The sequence below is a fragment of the Mastacembelus armatus genome, chromosome 11 (assembly GCF_900324485.2).
Source record: "Mastacembelus armatus chromosome 11, fMasArm1.2, whole genome shotgun sequence".
Lineage (NCBI taxonomy): Eukaryota > Metazoa > Chordata > Actinopteri > Synbranchiformes > Mastacembelidae > Mastacembelus > Mastacembelus armatus.
Genome location: NC_046643.1, coordinates 14,981,934 through 15,001,092, shown reverse-complemented (window position 1 = coordinate 15,001,092; position 19,159 = coordinate 14,981,934). Strand labels below are relative to the sequence as shown.

General features: G+C 39.2%; 3 protein-coding genes across 3 annotated transcripts; 2 read left to right on the top strand and 1 right to left on the bottom strand.

The window, feature by feature from the left end:
* Positions 1–442: 442 nt before the first annotated feature.
* Positions 443–2,921, bottom strand: mrps21 (mitochondrial ribosomal protein S21). The gene is made up of 2 exons (XM_026301200.1): positions 2,786–2,921; positions 443–1,605 (listed from the first exon to the last, which is right to left on the bottom strand). The coding sequence occupies exons 1-2, from the start codon at positions 2,866–2,868 to the stop codon at positions 1,425–1,427; spliced, it is 264 nt and encodes an 87-aa protein (XP_026156985.1). The 5' UTR covers positions 2,869–2,921; the 3' UTR covers positions 443–1,424.
* A 2,152-nt stretch (positions 2,922–5,073) lies between these two features.
* crabp2b (cellular retinoic acid binding protein 2, b) lies at positions 5,074–8,424 on the top strand. Its single transcript, XM_026300428.1, has 4 exons — positions 5,074–5,392; positions 7,066–7,244; positions 7,563–7,679; positions 8,173–8,424. The coding sequence occupies exons 1-4, from the start codon at positions 5,311–5,313 to the stop codon at positions 8,221–8,223; spliced, it is 429 nt and encodes a 142-aa protein (XP_026156213.1). The 5' UTR covers positions 5,074–5,310; the 3' UTR covers positions 8,224–8,424.
* A 3,696-nt stretch (positions 8,425–12,120) lies between these two features.
* Positions 12,121–19,081, top strand: scamp3 (secretory carrier membrane protein 3). The gene is made up of 9 exons (XM_026300766.1): positions 12,121–12,539; positions 12,814–12,894; positions 14,229–14,342; positions 14,936–15,056; positions 15,301–15,429; positions 16,347–16,506; positions 17,236–17,337; positions 17,753–17,870; positions 18,431–19,081. The coding sequence occupies exons 1-9, from the start codon at positions 12,486–12,488 to the stop codon at positions 18,566–18,568; spliced, it is 1,017 nt and encodes a 338-aa protein (XP_026156551.1). The 5' UTR covers positions 12,121–12,485; the 3' UTR covers positions 18,569–19,081.
* The last annotated feature ends 78 nt before the right edge of the window (positions 19,082–19,159 follow it).

The following is a 19,159-nucleotide window of genomic DNA, read 5'->3' as shown; positions in this document are numbered from 1 at the left end:
TGAGTATGTGTGCATGCTGGTAGAGTGCCAAAAAAAACATTTGCACATTTCACAATCATATCACTGCACACTGACACTGACTGCAGAATCTGTTATGTAGACTTTGCAACTGGACTAAACCAGTAAAACCCTACATGCTCCTTTTTTCATAAAACCCTACTGAAATACATGAAACAATCAGATTACCTTTTACTTTGTCATATATTTCAAATATTAGTTGTTCAGTTATATATTAGATATATCGTTAATTATATTACTTATACATTTTAGTGGTTTGTAGCTATTCAGGTAGTTTCAGTCCAATTTTAAGATACTTGTCTCTGCTATGATAACACAGTGGAAGTGAAAGGAAAGAGTTTTCTTGGCTACCATTTCTTTGTCAGAAACTATAGCTCCATTTCCAACACTGTTGAGGCTTGTGAAGGCAATTTTTCAAATTCTATACTATTCACCTACACTGCACTAGTGGGAGAGATTTCAGAGAAACCTGAACACACAAGATTAAAAACTATCACAAAAAATACTACAGCTAGGTACCCTAAGTGGGTCTTTGAAAAAGGAAATTGAGCCTTTAGGTCATATGTTGTCCTGCTCTCCTCAGTTCTTGCCACCCCACTGACTGAAGCCAAAGGACAGGATATCAACATGACCCGGTAACCTGACAGATAAGTGAGCCTGATGCTAATGTTTAACTTTCCCTCTGGGGGTAGCAAAAGCAAGTGTGGGCATTAAGAACCCCTGTGGCAAAAGCCTGAGGTCTGACAGATGTGCGTGGCTGATGTGAGTCACTAATGGGAGCCAGTGGGATGTGGCCGACACCATCAATGGAAATTAGCACCACACTGTGCTGTAGTGACCTTGAATTCATTTACATCAAACTGCTGCTGAGCAGAGGCACCATTCACACAAAACTATCAAGCTGTTTGAATTTCCTCTTTCAAAAAAGGTCACTTCAAACTACTTTGAAAGGCAACATACATGGGCAACATATGACCTTCTGCTGTACAACATACACATTTATGATTACAGTATATATTAGTCTTTGTCTAAAAAAGAGGTTTAAATGCAAAAAATCCTTCTTCGCCAAATTAAGATTTTAAAACATTTCTTGCATTTATTAGCTTTTCCATTGTCAAAATGGTCTGAGAAGATTGATAAGAAATGGCGATAACCAAGCATCATTCACCTGCTCACTATAAACAAGAAGGAATACAAAGGATTTTCTTCTCAGAAATTTTGTAAAAAAAAAAAGAAAACATCTGCAAATGTTTGACAGTGGGACAGCATGAAAGCCAGTATTTTCAGTATTCCATTGTTCATTTAGATGTGACAGTAATATTGTGTTGAAATTTTCTTCCTCCACTTTGCAGGATCCATCTCATCCAGTCAATTCATAATATTCTGTTTTGCTACACTTCATCTATTTAGCAGCCAAGCCAGGGATCCTGTCTGTTTGTCCTGGAAATGAAAGCCATTTTCCTGGCCATTTCCATGTGGTAGATTCGCCTACAGTTCTCAAAGTTCTTCCGCTGCCGCTCCCGGCAGGGCTTCTCATAGTAGCGTTTGCGCTTCACCGTTTCAATGACCCCATCCTGAGTGAGGACCCTGTAGTGCATAGAGAAAATGTGTGAATAGCTATAGCTGGGACTGCACTCAACAGGAAGTACCAAATTAGAGGTTTGAAGTTTGTTGCAGCTGACCAAGCCGACACGTTTTCCCCATAGCAAAAATCAGATGCAGAATAGAGAACAACACACAACTTTTAAATAAACTGGCTGTGGCTCAGGGGGATAGAGCAGATCAGCCATGAGCCAAAGTGTTGGTGGGTCGATACCTGGCTTCACTAGTCCACATGTCGAAGCGTCCTTGTGTGCTGTTCCATCAGTGTGTGTGACTATGTGCAATGGGTGAATAGGCAAATAGTATAAAAGAGCTTTGAATGCACCTCAGTGTAGAAAGGTGCTCTACAAGTATAAGACCATTTACATCCTGGCAATATACACATTTCATGACAAATGCACTGGGAAAAAAAACATTGATTCTTTCACATTTGAAAATATGTTTTAGTCCAAAAAGTGTTTGCTTAACAACATATAATAATTGAATCCCACAAAGCAATAAGAGGCTACATGCACCTACAATCCTGTGTAATTTTATTCAACCTATACATTTTGAAATTGTACCTTAAGCTGAGGTTTGAATAAAACATGATGGTAGACCTGAAGTTCTTTTAGTATAACCCTTTTATAATCCATAGTTCTGCACAGTAAAACCTAATTGTTTCCCTTCATCTTTTAAATTTAACACCTTTTTCAGATGCCTTCGAATACACTAGCAAATAAATCCTATATATAAAGACAAATTATCAAATAGATTCAGTAGTTCAAAGCTCTGAAACGGACTACACATTATTAATAATTATTATAACTATTATAGCTCACACCACCTAACTTCTTAAAAACTGATAAAGTTCTTTCAATAAATGACAACTGCTATGACCGTGTTTAGTAGCTCATGTTGATGTTCCTGAACATTTTAAACCATTTTAATATACCATCGACGGTATATTTATCTACATTTGCATCGCAAATACATAAAGATACCCGCAAAAATAACCAGAATATCACAATTAATCCGAGTTTAGTCACCGTGTAGCTGAACCACCAGCTCTGACATTGATCGGAAGGCTAACGGTCACTTAGCTAACGTTAGCCTGTTATCGCCCGGATAACAACAACATTGAACGTCTTATGTTACATCTTATCTTAAACACCCCAAATCTCACTTGTTTAAAGTCTTATAAGCCGCATCGATATTTCCGTCTCTGACCATCACCGTCCGAGCGATGAAGCGAAGGTGCCTCGACATGATGCCGGTGCTTTCTCAAATGGTAGTCGTCCGGAAACACCAAACGGCAAAAGGTTCCCGGCGCAAGACTTCCTGCATAAATCGACGCAACACAGTACACTGATATTGTCTTAATAATCTTTTGTTCTTACTGTATTGTAAAATGGCTGCCTTAATAAAATGTGATATGTCATTTTGGAAATAAACAATAAAATAGTAGCCTGCATAACTACAGAAAATATTCAATAGCGTATCTGTTGCATTTTCGCTTTTTTTTAAAATTCATTTTCTGATTAAATAGTCATGTTTTGCTCATATACATTTTATTTTTGCTTTATTTAAGTTTTTTTTCTCTCCCACTCATCGAAAAGCAGCACAAAGCCTGGTGTTTACTACTCTTTGAACTGGTCAGAAGCCCTGGTGTACGGCATCTAATAAAGGTTGTCTGTGAATCAACGCTAGGTGACGCTTCATTCAACCTTTGGAAATCAACGACTTAACGTCTCAAATAAATACACAGATGAATAAAAAAAAGCATACAGTACTGTATAACACTGATTTCAAATATACTTCACTTCAGAGGAAGTGCATAAATGGAGGAAATCTGAAATCTGAAAATCCAAGTAGATTGTTTGCCTTTATAAAAGCATCCATTCTGTCTGGCTTTATGTTTGGGCTCATTGTCCTTAAGAAGAATGAATCTGGGACTGGTCAGACGCCTCTCTGTGGCATTGCATGATGGACAAGAATCTAAACATCTAAAGTGCCTAAAAGTTTGCACAGTACTGTATGTGAATGAGTGACTCAAAGAAAAGAAAGACATGAGTGAGTCTCTTTGGCACAAAGAGTCAAACAGCAGTTATCAGTCTATATAAAGAGAAATCCTGTAGCTTTGAGGGTAATCACAGATTTTTGAAACTGCATCCCTTGTCATATCAATAGGGACAGTGTTTCCAGTGTTAGTCTTTCATCAGGACTATTCTCTTCTTCTTCTTATCCCTGAGCTGTAATTGTTCGCTGCTTGTCTCAGTTTGAGGTCAGCCAGCGGTGAATGCTAGCCCAAATGTTCTGTCTAATTTGCATTCAAACGTGCTTTTATATGTCCTTTCTCTGCATAAAATAGCTGATGAGGTTAATTCCCATGTTGCTGTAACTCTATAGGGTGCCGTATCTGCACGGTGCCACAGGGAGGAATCCTGAGACAACCTGCACAGAAAACACCAGGACTCCTGTTTTTGGATGAATGCATTTCATCATGTATCCTGAGGCATCCCTTCTGATCCAGACCAGATGAAAGATTCTTGGCAGTTGGCGAGCATGTGCATATGTATGTGTGTGTGTGTGTGTGTATGTGTGTGTGTGTGTGTGAAGGAAGAAAGAAAAGAAGTTTGCATTCAAAGACTCTGCCAACACTTTGGGTGCAAAAATCAAACAGGCAAACATTTAATAATTTACTTTAACTTTCCTAAGGGTACATTTTTTTTCTTCAGTCTCCTAGTAAATCCAGCTAGCTAACTTATAGGAACCTCTAGGTTAACTATTAGTTTACTGTCAGGTTAGTAACTTACTTACTTTACTGCTTTTGAATAGTATCATCTGCTTCTGAATTTGTTGTGTTTTAGCCAGGGCTGTTTTTATAGTTTCACTATTGCTTCCTGTAAGATCTTACTTTGTGTGTACAGACACATGACTGAAGTTTTTTTGTATAGTCCATCTGAATTTATTTATGGTGAGTTTCTTGTTTGTTTGATTAATGTTTTAATCATTGTCTGCAGAATGGACTGTACCATAACAGGAGATACAAATCAGATTATGCCATTTTCTTGTTACAATTTCAACTTCAATGAAAATTTAATTTTTTTGCAATTTAAAGGAGTAGAGGAGCTTTGGATCAGTCTGTTTTAACAAACTGCATTCAACATAATTCAGCTTATAGAGAAACAGTACAAATGGCTGGATGCCTCCAGATGCTCCTTCATTAGTCCCACACTAATGTGAGTGGGGCATTGAAAACCTTTACTTTTAGTACTTGGCTGCTAAAACCTTTGTACTATGACTTTTACTTAGAGTATTCTTACCCTGTGGTATTTAGACTTTTACTTAAGTAAGGTATTTCAGTATTTAAAACAGTAAACACTTTTCCTTAGTGGTACCGAGGTGGCTGCTCATCAACATCAGAGGATTTACTGGAAGTGCATTTTCCAGATCGGATTCAAATCTTTCACCACACTGACAGAGGCGGAGGGTACAGTTAGAGTCGGGGGGAAAGTCCCTCCTTGCCATCAGCCTGTGTATTGGACCGGCACCACATGCGGGCGAGTGTCAGCCAATGAATGGAGGCGCAGATGCAGACAGAGCTGACGGCGTTGCAAACCGGTGAACGGAGGGGGACAGACTGACATCGACCAGGGGACCGGGGGAGTCTGCGAACAGAAAAATACTTGTAAGACTGCTTGCATCGAAATGGAAAAGAAAGTCGCAGATTTCTCAGGAAAATGGAAAATGAAATCTTCGGAACATTTCGAGGAACTTTTAAGAGCGCTTGGTGAGCAGGACGCATTTGGAACATTTTAAATACACACTAGTCTACACACCAGGTAGATCATACGTTTGATTTGGTTTCTGAACATGAAAAATGAATCAGCTTATCTGACCTGGAAATTTTTCTAACACAAGGCAGGGTTGCATCTTGTTTTATAGACACGCAGTAAAGTGTCCTCAAAGTTTGGATCAGGGTGCAAAGTGTTTCTTGGTTTATCATCAAATATTAAAAGAATACAAATGAAGCAAAATTATGCATCTTCCTTTTAAAGATCTGTCGATCATTCCGTCAGTGCCATTATCTGCTGAAATATCCTCTTGACTGGAGAACCAGAGTGTCTCCGTGGTTAAAATGTCTTGCTCAGGTCCTGTTATATATTCCTAAGACTATCGGACCTGTTGAGCTACTGGGCTGTACAGGTCCCAGTTTTAAGTCCTCTTTGGGTAGAACAGCAAAAAGAGGTCAGATGAGGGCCAACCACTGGCATCCATTAAAAAACCTAGAAGACAAACAACTTGGAGGAATGTTAGATTAGACTCATCTGAAGCAAGGTCCTTCTCATGCGGTTGTAATTATATCCAGTGTAAACGGAACTAAGCCTTGACATGGGCCCCAACAGCTAGGCTGCTGTGAGACCGACTTTCCTTCACTGCCAGGGGCCTCTCTGATCCATAGACCTCTGTGTCTGTGTGCATGTTCAATTTGTGGCTTTTGTAAAGCAGTTATATTCAATGTCCAACTGTTGCATGGATAACCACTCAATTTTAATTCAAGGTTTTATTATGTGTTTTTTAGATGTTGTAGCTCTGGTGGTCTTTGAGTCTGGACCTCTGATAATCAGGAATGTACTGTTCAGTTCTTTTAGTGAAATATGGCTTTAACAGGGTCACAGTAATAATGTTTTAAAGGACCATACCCATTATGTACATCTGTCTATTAGCATGCCAAAGGTTCTGAAATTAATCACAACAAACCTTTTATTACCTTTTTTTTTGGTCAATAAAGTCATGTTGTTACTGTGTTGAAATGCATCACCACAGGGTTAGGCTGCCAAAAAAGGCATTGCATTCATAACCTTTGTTGTAGGGAAAGACATATGTGAGCAAGCATGGAGAATATGAAAGGATTACTTGAATTTGGTTGTTTATTGTGTTGGAAAGGCTGTACAAACTTTGGCTGTAACCTTCAAAACCACAGATATACTCCTTTATTCACAAGTGATTATATTCTTTCTAGAGCCCGACCGATATATCGTTTTGCCAATTTTATCGGCCGATATGAGCCTATCGCAGATATATCGGTATCTGTGAATATGCTGCAGATATGCTGCCAATATTAACATTTTTTAATGTGTTTATGTATATATATATTCTGTTTATGTATACTCTATTCTATATACAGTACCAGTCAAAAGTTTGGACACAGGAATTGAAATGCCATTGCCTGTGCAAGTGTATCCAAACGTTTGACTGGTACTGTACTATAATATACACAAATAATATCGGCCAATATATCGATATCGGATTTTTTTTTACTTCATAATATCGGTATCTGCATAAGCCCACAAAAACCAATATCAGTCAGGCTCTGATTCTTTCCAGTGATCACAAACCAACCCAGGTGATGCTTTCCCCGCTGTTGCCAGTTTGACATCTCCTCTGTTTGTGCGTGTTCAGGTGTGAATGTGTTCCTGAGAAAGATTGCAGTGACAGCGGCCTCCAGCCCGGCAGTCGAAATCGCCCAGCAGGGAGACAGCCTGTCCATAAAGACATCCACCAGCGTCCGCACCACCCATGTCTCCTTCACCGTGGGTCAGTCATTCAATGAGACCACAGTGGATGGACGCCCCTGCACGGTACACATCCTTTTACTTTCCATGAAACATTCCTGAATAATGTCAATACATGAATACCAGCATTTGGCCAAGGAGAGCAGAGCCTGTCAGTTCAGCACTGAAGGAACATATGGAAATGATTTGAGTGCAAGAGTCAGTTCAGAGTCAGTCCTGTGATAATGGATCTATTCTTCATTTCTTTATGCTGAGTGAAAAAAAAAAAGGACCTAGTCCCTAAGAGGGCATAAAAATGTGACGAGCACTGATCCACACAGTGAGCTATTCAGAAACACTTAAATTGTGTCATTATTAACAATCCTCCCTAATGAATCCCTGCAGAGTTTTCCAAAATGGGAAACCGACAGCAAGATCAGCTGTGAACAGACTTTACAGAAAGGTGATGGACCCAAGACAGCGTGGACCAGAGAGCTGACCAACAATGGAGAACTGATACTGGTAATGCATCAGATTAAACAAGGCAGAAAAACTAAGATAGCTGCCTAGTGTCAGTACTCACTCTCTCACACACTGTTTGCATCTGGTTTCAATTGTTTAAAAGTGTTTTGAAATGAGCAACACTGCAAAAGTAGACAACTGGGCTACTTCAATGATCCTGTGAAGGTCAGGAGTTGTGGTAACCATCTCTGAGAATGCTAGAGCACACCCAGTGAGACAAATGTGTAATCTTGCCCATTCTGCTGTGAGTGCGTGAATGGAGCATTATAACATTTTTTTCAAAACCACAAAGGTCAACCTCATGGTGACGCTGGATGAGAAGTCAAGTATCAAAACCAAAACAAAACAAGTGTCATGTTAAAGTGGATTTTTCACAACCTGGCAACCCAACCATGTCTGTTTATTGAGTGATTATTAAATTATTTCTAAACTAACCCTTATTGAAATAGGGTACCAGTTAAATCTCTTTCCTGTTGTTTTTTTTTTCTTCCAGACAATGACTGCTGGGGATGTTGTCTGCACCAGAGTTTATGAAAGGGAATAAGGATTTTTTTCAAGCCTGTCATACAATCCTCTTGTTTGGAGCCTTATACATGGTTTTCATTTACTTGCCTTGTTTTCTCCTCCCAGTTAGTCAGATGTTTAGATCTGAACTCAAGCAGTTTGCTGTGTAGTTGCAGTTTGATATAGAAATGTGAAACATTTCTTTTTTAAAAAAAGCTTTGTTACTGTGTCTAATTCCTTTTTCGAGATGTGAATAAACTTTTATAAAAATGTGCAGTTTAATGACGGTTTTTCTGTACATTGCCTCCTCCCTGCTCCACCCATTCACATGTCGTCCATCTGCATATCACTTTACATCACTCTCTGCCATTCATACTCTCCTGATTATTCCACACCCTTTACACCTCCATCTTTCCATTTGCAATCTATTACCATGTCCTCTCTGTGCTCTCTATCATCACAGCTCACAGCAACATAAACTCAGTGTATCAAAGACAATTAAAAGACAAATGAGCAAAGGAAAGAGAGAAGGCAGACATGGAGAAATTATTTCATACCATCAGCAGAAGGCTTTACTTGCTATGCTCCCATTCCCAGCTGTACCTACTTAAAGAATGATCTCAATAAAAATTCCCCCACCCTATTGCTTGGGCTTTGCACCTAGGTACAAAGTGAATGGCTTCCTCTTACACTCTTGAGGGAGATTTCCATCTGTTCCCTTTCAGAAGCAACAGTTGAAAATCAAAAACATACAAACCAACTTGAAATGTGAGGAGACAGCACCGTCAACTGAACTTGATCGATCACTGAGTCCCTAAAGTCTATTCTTTACTACACTAAAAACTCATCACAGTGCTTCAGTCTTCGGGTAGACTTCACCTCGCTGTGAAAAATGGATCATCAGGCCCTCTCTGAGGAGAGTATGGCTCCAGTTCACAAATAGTGTTGTTTTTTCCAGGTTTTCAAGCAGTGTGCAGACAAGCACACCTCTGAAGTGCTTCCCAGTTTATACACAAGGTGCTGAGCAAGCAGTGGGAGGACTGGGCCTCCTCCAGGATGAATGTTCTCAAAAACCTCAGTGCGTAAATGTGCATATGTCTGCATCAGTGGTGCAGGGAGTACTTAGATTTTTTTTTTTACTTACATAGAAAGTACTAATACAAGAAGGTAAAAATGCTCCATTACAAGTAAAAGATTCACACCCTCCACTTTACAGAAGTATTCCCTAAATAATATACTTAAAGTATAGAAGTAAAAAAGCCTGTTTGGCTGGTATATTATTATGTTATATATTGTTGACCTAAACAGCAATGTGCAATTATAGCTGATAAAGATGAAACTAGTTTTAACTACTTTATATTTGACATCAGTTATTTAAATGGGTTTAGAGAGGTGCCGTCTCTTTACTGGAAATTCTACATAACAACAACATTAAACATAACAATGAGCCCCAAACTGACACTGCCTTTTAGAAAGAAAGAAGACACGAGTCAGAAAGGTTGAGACTAGTTTAATAATTAATAATGCACTGTATTTTATAAACCCATAAACTGTTTTTACATGTATATATTTATATGCTTAATTGATGATTTGTAACAGCTGTCAAATAAATGTAGCAGTAAAAGGCTCAATATGTGTACTTTAAAAATTGGTAAATGAGTGGCATAAAGTAAAAGTATGCATTTTTAACTAAAGGACTTGAGTAAATGTACTTAGTTACTTTCCACCACTGATTTGTGTCTGCATGAATGAAGGCGAGTGAAATAGATATGTGTGACCATGGCTTACACAACTTCAGCCATCATACTTATGCTTTTATGTCTCACTATGCATAAAGTATTTAGTTTTTCAATGGCCTCATGTTATTGTGGTAGGAATCATCCAAACCACAGACATTTAACTGCACTCTGGAGAGAAAGTTTCTCAATATTTAAGCCATAACAGAAAAGGCATTTTACACACACACACACACACACACACACACACACACACACACACACACACACACACACACACACACACACACACACACACACACACACACACACACACACACAATGCATGATTTAGCCTAAATGACCCCTTTAACTAATGGTTGTCAGTCTCATATGAGCAGTCTAACCAACCCAGTCTCTTCTTGTTAGCCGGGGCACTTTCCACACACAAATGTTATGCCAGTTCATTCCTCAGGCAGTGATGTCATGGAGCCTTGCATTGCTCGATTGGCTGAGGAATGATGTGGTTTTAGAACCGGGAGGCGCCCGAGTTCATACAGCATTTGAATTGGGGCCATCTGGACCAGTCGAGACAAGTCCCATGAGAGGAAATGATGAGTCACAGGAGTCAGCTGACAAACAGAGGTGCAACTAAATGGTGGTTTAAAAAGAAACAAAGCAAAACCTGCAAGCAGGTCCAAGCAGACACACTAGTGCTGACACACACATTCAGTTGCAACAGCTAAAAGACACTTTCATCATTAATAAAGTGATCTCTTCAGGCTGTCAAAATGACCACTGGGCTCTGTTTCCTCCTCATGGTTCTCCCTAAAAAAAACATCTCAGTGTTTGCATTGATCTTTAAATGACACTTCAATGGTAGTAATATCCAGATATCTATAGTCTGTATGTCTTATGTTTTGTTAATCTGCAGTGTTATACAACTGATAAAAACTACAAATGTTGATATGTGACATGTCAGTCAATTAAAGCTACATGTAAATTAAAGAAAATTTGATTCCCTTATTTTGGGTATCATGAGTGATGAAGAATGTAACTGTACAATATGTGCATTAACAGGTTTCTGTGTGTACTGCATGTGTGTATGAGAAAACTGTGTTTGTGTTTTTAACAAAATCATATGACTACCCTCAACCACATGACTTGTAGGAGAATAAAAAGAGACCAGGTTTGTAGAAGGAAATTAGGCCATGAGATGTAAATGTATATGGTCATGTATAAACAAATGGAGCTACAGGTGTAATCCTTCCTGCTGCTGCTCAGCACGTGACTGCAGGGACGTATATGATATGTTGAATGAAAACTCCATAAAGGGTTACTTTAAAAATGCATGTGGATAAATTGGGAATAAATGAGACAAATAGGCATCCCACAATATTACCTCTAGCAAACTCACTTTTACTTACAGCAATAGGTTTCTATTGCATTACCATTTACCTTAGCTTTTGTATTTTGCTACTATCAGTTTTGTCCAATCACTTTCATCTGAAAGTTGGTTTCGAAGTGAAAATTACTTTAAGGCACAAGAGTGACATCTACTGGAGGAATAATATAAAAAGAACAGTCCATGAAGACAGAGCCAGGAAAAGGCTAAGCAAAAACAAAATCACTTCTAGATTGTGTCCAGAAGTTCTTTTTAATTACTAAGAGTAAATCTAATTTGAGAGATAAATATGTAAATTAATTTTACAAAAAGCTAAAAAGGGGATCAAAAGGAGATGTATTTCTTTTGCTGGGGTTATATTATGGAATAGTGCTAAACTGAAGTTTTCATTAATATTTTCCTGCTTTGTGAAAAGTAGTGTTGAAGCTTGTTAGCATTAATAAGCTTTTGCCTTTTCAGTCACAATGGACTGAGGACTGTCTGTCGTTATTGTGACGATTGTCTTGTGTGTGACTGAATAAAGAACTAAAATATATATTGTCTTGAGCCTACAGCAAAAACATGATGCCAGATTTGGTTTACATTTAGACTTTAGTTTGAGTCCACTAGTTAGGATTTTTTTGTCAATAAATTAATTCAATTTAAAATGCATGTCAGAAATAACAAGAGGGACAATCATTGCGATTCAGAGAACTGACGAATAAGGAAAAATATAAAGAATAATTGTGAGGCCAAAGAAGCTAAATTAATAAAATGGCACTTGACCACGCCCCCGTCCATTCCCACGTGATTCTCTGCCGCAGCAGCAGTCATATGACCCAGTCTTCTTCGCCTGCTTACGTCCTCTACCTCTGTTGTATTCCTGCGGCAAGAACACGGATTTCATTTGCTCTCTGGCAATATAAAATCTGCAAACCACTTCCTGACAGCCCGGGAGGAAGAGGAAAACACCCTGGTGGGAAACAACCGTTAACCTGTCAGCTACGTTAAGTCGTTTTTAGCTGTGACTGAAGCTGCCGAGACATGTCCACCAGTGAAGGGATGGGTAGTTAGCTGGTTGACGGGGTGGACCGCCCTTTTCTTTCGGAAGAGGAACAAACTCCGCATTTTAATCTTCCAGAAAGGCCTCACTAACGTCAGCAGCAAGTGGTGGCTACAAGACATTAGCTCTGTTTTTCTGCCATGTCAAAATACACAAGCTTTCCAGAGCCGATGGACGACAGCAACCCTTTCCAGGTGGGTGGTATGAAATAAAAGCTAATACTTATCTGATGCCATGATGGATGAAAGTCACTGATGTTGGACACCCTGTGTAATAATAGGCGTGTTTGGTGCTCTTGTGATGTGTGTAGCTTTTTCTGGGCCTGCCTGGCCTCCCTCATCTAACTTGTAGCTCCTATTAGCATATTCTCGGTTTGGTTAAATAAATGATAATCTTCCAGCAGGTTAAGTCAAACTTGTCATTGAGTTAAGTGAATAACCTTTTATTTGTCTGATTTATTTGCTGTAGGACCCTGCAGTGACTCAACACAGCAGCAACACAGGATATGCCACACTGGACCTTTACAACCCATTTGATAACACAGCTGGGGTGAGCAGTATTTCTTCCTTATGTGTGAGATAATATTTGTTGTACAGAACGTGTAAAAAGATTAGTTTTTTTATTTGTGTTTCTCACTGTAATCTATATTAGTATTGCTGACTGCTGTCTGTGAGAAACATTTCCTGTTAGGAACATTAAATGTTCTCTCTAACCTCTACTATAAAATGCACACTGAACATACTGTCCAATGCATGTTATGCATGTTCGTAGCTTTTCTGCTTTTCAGATTTGTCAGTCTGCCTCCAGAAATGACTGCAGACTGCTGTGATGTAATGCTGTAAAATAAATAACATAAGTTGTGGATGGGAGGAGAGGTATGGAGGCTTTTATGTATTGTTGCCTGGTGCCCGTTGTTTTATAATGCCTGGTGATAGTCTGATAAAGCAATATGAAGCTTTGTGGCTTTCTTTTTATTTCATACTGACAAAAGATTTGAAGCTTTGCTGTTTCAAACAAAACAAGCACAGTGCCATCTGGTGGCCGGTAGCAGCAATTAAAATGGGGCTGAAGCCCAAAACCAGCAGTTTTACTCTCATTTGTCACATGATTATTTGGTACTGGGTGGAAATGTTCTCTGATATAATTCTCAATTATACTCCTTTCCATTCCAAAACTTTAATAACTGCCTAAATAAAGCTCATTCTGATGAGCCAGTGGTGTTTGGAGCATTAGACATCTGTTTTGTGGTTTTGGTCATTTGACACAAGTCCAGACACACTGGTTTAAAACATTGCGCTTCAGTGGTGTAAAACAAGCTTTAGAGCTTCGCTATCATCCACCCATGTAATAAACTGTCAGTGTTTCTAGGCCAGTTACCTACTTTTGGTTTTCTAACTGTGAGGATTGTACAGTACACAAATGTGCTTCATTAAGGAGTTTTCTGTGTCTTAAAATGGCTAATTTCACTGAGGCAGAAATGTACACATTTCTATGTAATATAGACCTCATGTGCTTGTTATAGAGTTTAATGTTTCTGTTGCTAGGAAACAGCCTGGGTCTAAGTTATGGATTTGTTGCTAGGAAACATCTTGGGTCTGAGTTATGGATGTGTTGCTAGGAAACAGCTTGGGTTTAAGTTATGGATGTGTTGATAGGAAACCGCGTGGGACCACGTGTAAATCCTCTCAGCTTTTGGTATTAGCACATGCTGCAGTAAAAAATAAAGTATTAAAAAGAAATAACAGATTAATTGTTGATTAAAATAATCAGTCGATGGAGCTCAAGTTTATTGTTTGACTTTTGGTTGCACAGAATATGTGCCACAAAAACTGATAAACTGATCTTTGTTTGTTTTTGTTTTTTTTTACCAAATATACTTCCAGCCTGCACCGCCATATGATGCCACTTCACCCTCTGCCCAATCTGCACCTGCACAGACCCCACCCAGCAGGACAACACCCACTGAGCCTCGCAACTATGGCTCCTATAACTCCCAGGTAGACAAACAGCAATGAAAAGACATTTATTGCATCACTTCAGAATTGGGTTCACAATCTGATCTTAAAAGTAGGCAATTCAGTGGCAGTTAGGTGCACAACATGAGGGTTGTACTCACGCTATTATTTGATATTCAAAATCAGAGATGTCTGCAGAGCACAGAGTCTGTCCTTCAGTGTCATGGGGAATGATTTTATAGACATTATAATGAATCAACCCACTCACTTTGATTGTGTACAGCTGTGTGCTGAATCCTCAAAACCAAATCCCAAACCAATCATCTGCAGAACAACACTTCATTTAAGTGATTTATCAAGACAGGCATTTCATGGCTCAGACCACAGTTATGGGCAGACCTACCTAAACAGTACACTGAAACCAAATCCATATTTAAAATTAACCACAGTGCCTACATTCAGACCTTTAGCTACACATACTAGAAAACAATTGAGATTTATTTCCCCTATGACTCCTATGATACCTGACATTTGACATTATCCTTCTCATTATTTAGGACACAGATGCAGCCAATCTGTCTGAAATTTGACATGCAGGTATGATCTATTATTTCCCTTGTGTCTTACCGTGTCAGACTGCAGTGAATGCTACCACAGCTGAGCTCCTTAGGAAACAGGAGGAGCTGGAGAAGAAAGCCCAGGAGCTGGAGAGGAGAGAGCGGGAGCTTCAGTCACACAGCCTTGGACCTGGAGCCTGTAAGAGAGGAGCACAATGAGGGGATGGGCAAAAGTTAGATTCTGAGTCTAAAACATTTTTCTTAAAAGGAAACGATGAAATATTAAGAATGTATAATTGAAAACCCACTGCACCTAACCTTTGGTTCTCTAAACCTGATAGTCTACAATGAATACTTTCTGCTGTAAATGGAATTACTTTTACAAACCTACAGATGTAACCCACTCTGTTTGATTGCCCCCCGCCCCCTATACTTTTCTTCAGCCCGTCAGAATAACTGGCCCCCACTGCCTTCATTCTGCCCCGTGGGCCCTTGTTTTTACCAGGACATCTATGTGGAGATCAGCCAGCGTTTCCAGCGAACTGTGACCATCATGTACTACTTCTGGATTTGTGAGTTAGTCTGTTGCAGATCTGTGTAAATTCCCATCATTACTATGTTAATGTTGTTGCTTGTTAGGAGTTTGGGTGGTGTGATGTGATTGGAGTGAAATTACATTGACTGTAAAATCTCCACTGGTGATCCTGTAGACCTATTAGTGAAAGACAGCAAGAGCTAAGAAAATGTATTAAGAAGCTAAACCCAGAGCAGACTAATGCCTCTGTGACCTCTACTGTGCTGTCTAGAGTATGAGCTTGAATGTTTGCACAAAGACTCTAGCACTTCACTGTTACTGTAGATCACCTAGCAGGAACAAGCTAAAGCAGCTACTTATGATCTATTTAGATAATAACTGCAGAAATAGCAATAATATTTTTCTTTTTTGCTGGATCATGGCAAAAGGTCTAGGACCTGTTGCTAGTCTATGGGAACCTCTACCCTATAAAGCTGTAGAAAGTTATTAATGCAATATACATTGAATAGTTATTGTATATATATGTTCATACATTGGTTTAAACATTAAAAACCCTTAACTGCAATGCAACCAACAGAGGATTAAAATAAGAGAAACTACTGACAAAAAAAAAAAAACAGTTTATAAAAATGCTTCAAACTGTGATGATTGTTCTGGCTGAAGATCTTCAGGCATGTCCTAAGACAAAGCCTTCTTTAGTCTGGAGGGACAACAAGAGGAGCCAATACTAAAGCCAGCAATAGGCAAAGAGCAGTACTTAAAGTTAGCACCATATTGCATCAGCTACAATTCTGAAAAAGTGTATTTTTCTCAGAGGGATAAAAGAATGGCTTGGGTTTGTGTTTTAGTCCACAGCCCTGAAATAAAGCCCCAAAAAACTGATCTTGTAATTCAGACTACCTTGTTCACTTGTCTGTATGCTGTCATCTTTTGTCTCTCTTTATCCATGTCCAGTCTCCACTTTCTCACTGCTCTTAAACCTCATCTCCTCCCTGGCCATGTTCTGTGTGGACTCTTCTGGTGGTGTTGGACTGGGCCTCGCCATCCTCTGGGCCCTCCTCTTCACCCCCTGCTCCTTCGTCTGTTGGTACCGACCTATGTACAAAGCCTTCCGGTGTGTGCCACCATTTTGATGAAAATGTTTTCGGGAAATCTGCAACTTTTTTTCTTCACTTGTTGTGGTTTTGTCTATATTTTGACCTGGGTCAAGTCGTGTCATTGTCATGTCACCTCAGACCTGCACAGGCATTCATTCACTTGCTTCAGCCAGAAAAAGGTCTAAACCACATAGAAATGTGGAGATGCCAAAGAGCTGGTGACCCAGAATAGTATTAGAAGTATAAAAACTGAACCTGGCTATGTGTTATTCACTTCATGGCCAAAGACAACCAGTAACACTGTATGATGCTTTAATGGGAACTACATCTGAGAGAAAGCAGTGGAAGTGGAACTGAGTAAATAAGCACAGGAAGCATGTAAAGGGAAGCAAACAGACCGAGAGCAAACACTGTTGCTTTGTATAAAACAACAGAAAGGATTTCATGACAGCACCCTTTGTTTTAAATTTGTCGGCATTCTTCTGACTTTGCTTGCAAACTCATGATACACTCCCACAGATGTTTTCTCTTAAATGATCTGATTAAAAGTCTTCTCAGGACCATGTGCGTATTTGGCTTAATCTCCTGTTCATTTTTGTTTTGCAATTGATGGAAAATGACACATTATACCATAATTATTCTTTGTTTTAAATGTGCTTAAGCAACATCACACAACTCTGTTGCCAGCTGTAAATAGATGTGGCTTGTTTCTTAATTTTGCTCATTTTTTTTCTTCTCTTCTCCAGGAGTGACAGCTCCTTCAACTTCTTTGTCTTCTTCTTCATTTTCTTTGCCCAAGTGGCCGTCTATGTCATCATGACCATTGGTATCCCTGGATGGGGCTTCAGGTATGACTAATACATCTGATCTGATTGATGCATGTCTCTATATCTCACTGTCTATCTGGTTAAAAAAAAATCTAATGTCAATCAGATGATCAATGATCAGATTTCAGACTACAGGTGGAAAGTCAGCCTATCTTCTTCAGACTACAGGTGGAAAGTCAGCTTAACTTCAGTATGACAGTGAAATTTTCTCCTTCATCAGTCAGCTAATATTGTTAATTCTGCTTAACTTTGAGCTAGCAATGCTTAAAGAGAAAGGATGAGTGTATAATTAATATCAGGTGTAAATGTCAATGTGTGGATAACTTATTCATTCTAGGATTTCATTTTACTTCCAGGTGTAAATGAGGCTATTAATTTACTCCCCTCACCTTTTAAATCTTCTTCTTTTTATTACATTTCTGTCTCTTTCCCTCAGTGGGTGGATTGTGAGCCTGGCTGCACTGAAGACAAGCGTCCTCGTCGGTGCGATCATGATGATCAGTGCTATACTCTTTACTGCCCAGGCCGCCATGGGAGTTATCATGCTGAAGAAGGTGAAAAAGTTTGTTACATGCAGGGAAATTTCACAGCTAGTGACACAAATTAAGGTTGCATTTATTGTCCGTCACACTGTCATACGGCCTAATTACCAAAAATATTCAGTACAATAAAAATAGAACATAACCATAATAGGAAAATATATAGTATATAGTGTCTATATTAGCATCTTGCTTGTATTATTATTTGGCATAAGATATTTAAATTTAATATGAAAAAGCCTGAAATAATGTTTACATGGAGAACACAATCAGGATGCTCTAAGAATCTGATCACTTACTCATTGTTAATTTGTTTTGAAAATCTAGGAAAAGATGCACTGGGTAAAATAAGGCTAAAATGAATAGGGAATAATAACTAACTGCTCTGTGCAAGTACTCACATCTGCTGTGCCCAGGTGGTCCACCAACCATGAAAGACTCAGTAGATAAACAGTTCAAAGAATAGCCATGGTATCAGGTTCTGTGTATCAGTTTCACCCTCACAATGTACATGATATGATGATGGATTGCTGCATGGATTGGATGTCAGCATGTTCTGCTCTTCCCCTTTCCAGATCCACAGTCTGTACAGGCAGACTGATGCCAGCTTCCAGAAGGCACAGGCTGAGTTCGCCACTGGAGTCATGTCCAATCAGGCTGTACGCCAGGCTGCAGCCAACGCTGCCCAGGGGGCGTTCACCGCACCTCGATAGAGGGGGACGTGGGGGCCTGGGAGGGTAAGAAGTGGAGGAGGAGAAGGGACTTTTCAGCTCAGTAGAGGACCAGTTTTTTATCCCCCAAATGATTAGAATTTGATGGGACAGGGGGATTGAAATTTCAGGGCATGTGCATGAGATAGAAGTGGGGTTGTCTAATTTTAAAATGTGTATAGGACAAGTTAGCTATATTGCCAAACTTTGGGTCAACATATGAGTGTTGATTCAGGAAACAAAAAGCTGGTGTGAGATGTGAAAAAATAAGATCTTGAAGCTGTATGAAAGTGCAGCTGTGCCAAGTGTCGGTGAATGCAGGGAAAATGACTTTTATATAAAGACTTGCTGTGTGCCAAGTGGGATACTAACAGCCTGGATATGTAAATGTAAGAGTTGTAGCTGAACACAGAAACGTTGCTTTTCTAACATGTGATCCATAGCTGAGTAGACCAGGTTTAGCCATTACCTATGTTTTGTTGCTTAAGTGTAAAACTAACAAATTGTTTTGTTGTTGACGCTGATGAAAAATGCCTGCTTACCTTATCGCCAAACCTCTCATACTGTAAGGATTATGAACAAATGTTTTGGTTA

Coding starts and splice junctions, on each gene's coding strand:
- crabp2b (XM_026300428.1), top strand. CDS start 5,311: ATGGAAAAGAAAGTCGCAGATTTCTCAGGAAAATGGAAAATGAAATCT. Junction 5,393..7,065: donor GGAACTTTTAAGAGCGCTTG/GTGAGCAGGACG, acceptor GTGCGTGTTCAG/GTGTGAATGTGTTCCTGAGA. Junction 7,680..8,172: donor ACAATGGAGAACTGATACTG/GTAATGCATCAG, acceptor TTTTTCTTCCAG/ACAATGACTGCTGGGGATGT.
- scamp3 (XM_026300766.1), top strand. CDS start 12,486: ATGTCAAAATACACAAGCTTTCCAGAGCCGATGGACGACAGCAACCCT. Junction 15,057..15,300: donor CAGCCTTGGACCTGGAGCCT/GTAAGAGAGGAG, acceptor ACTTTTCTTCAG/CCCGTCAGAATAACTGGCCC. Junction 16,507..17,235: donor CCTATGTACAAAGCCTTCCG/GTGTGTGCCACC, acceptor TCTCTTCTCCAG/GAGTGACAGCTCCTTCAACT.
- mrps21 (XM_026301200.1), bottom strand. CDS start 2,868: ATGTCGAGGCACCTTCGCTTCATCGCTCGGACGGTGATGGTCAGAGAC. Junction 1,606..2,785: donor GCTTATAAGACTTTAAACAA/GTGAGATTTGGG, acceptor TATGCACTACAG/GGTCCTCACTCAGGATGGGG.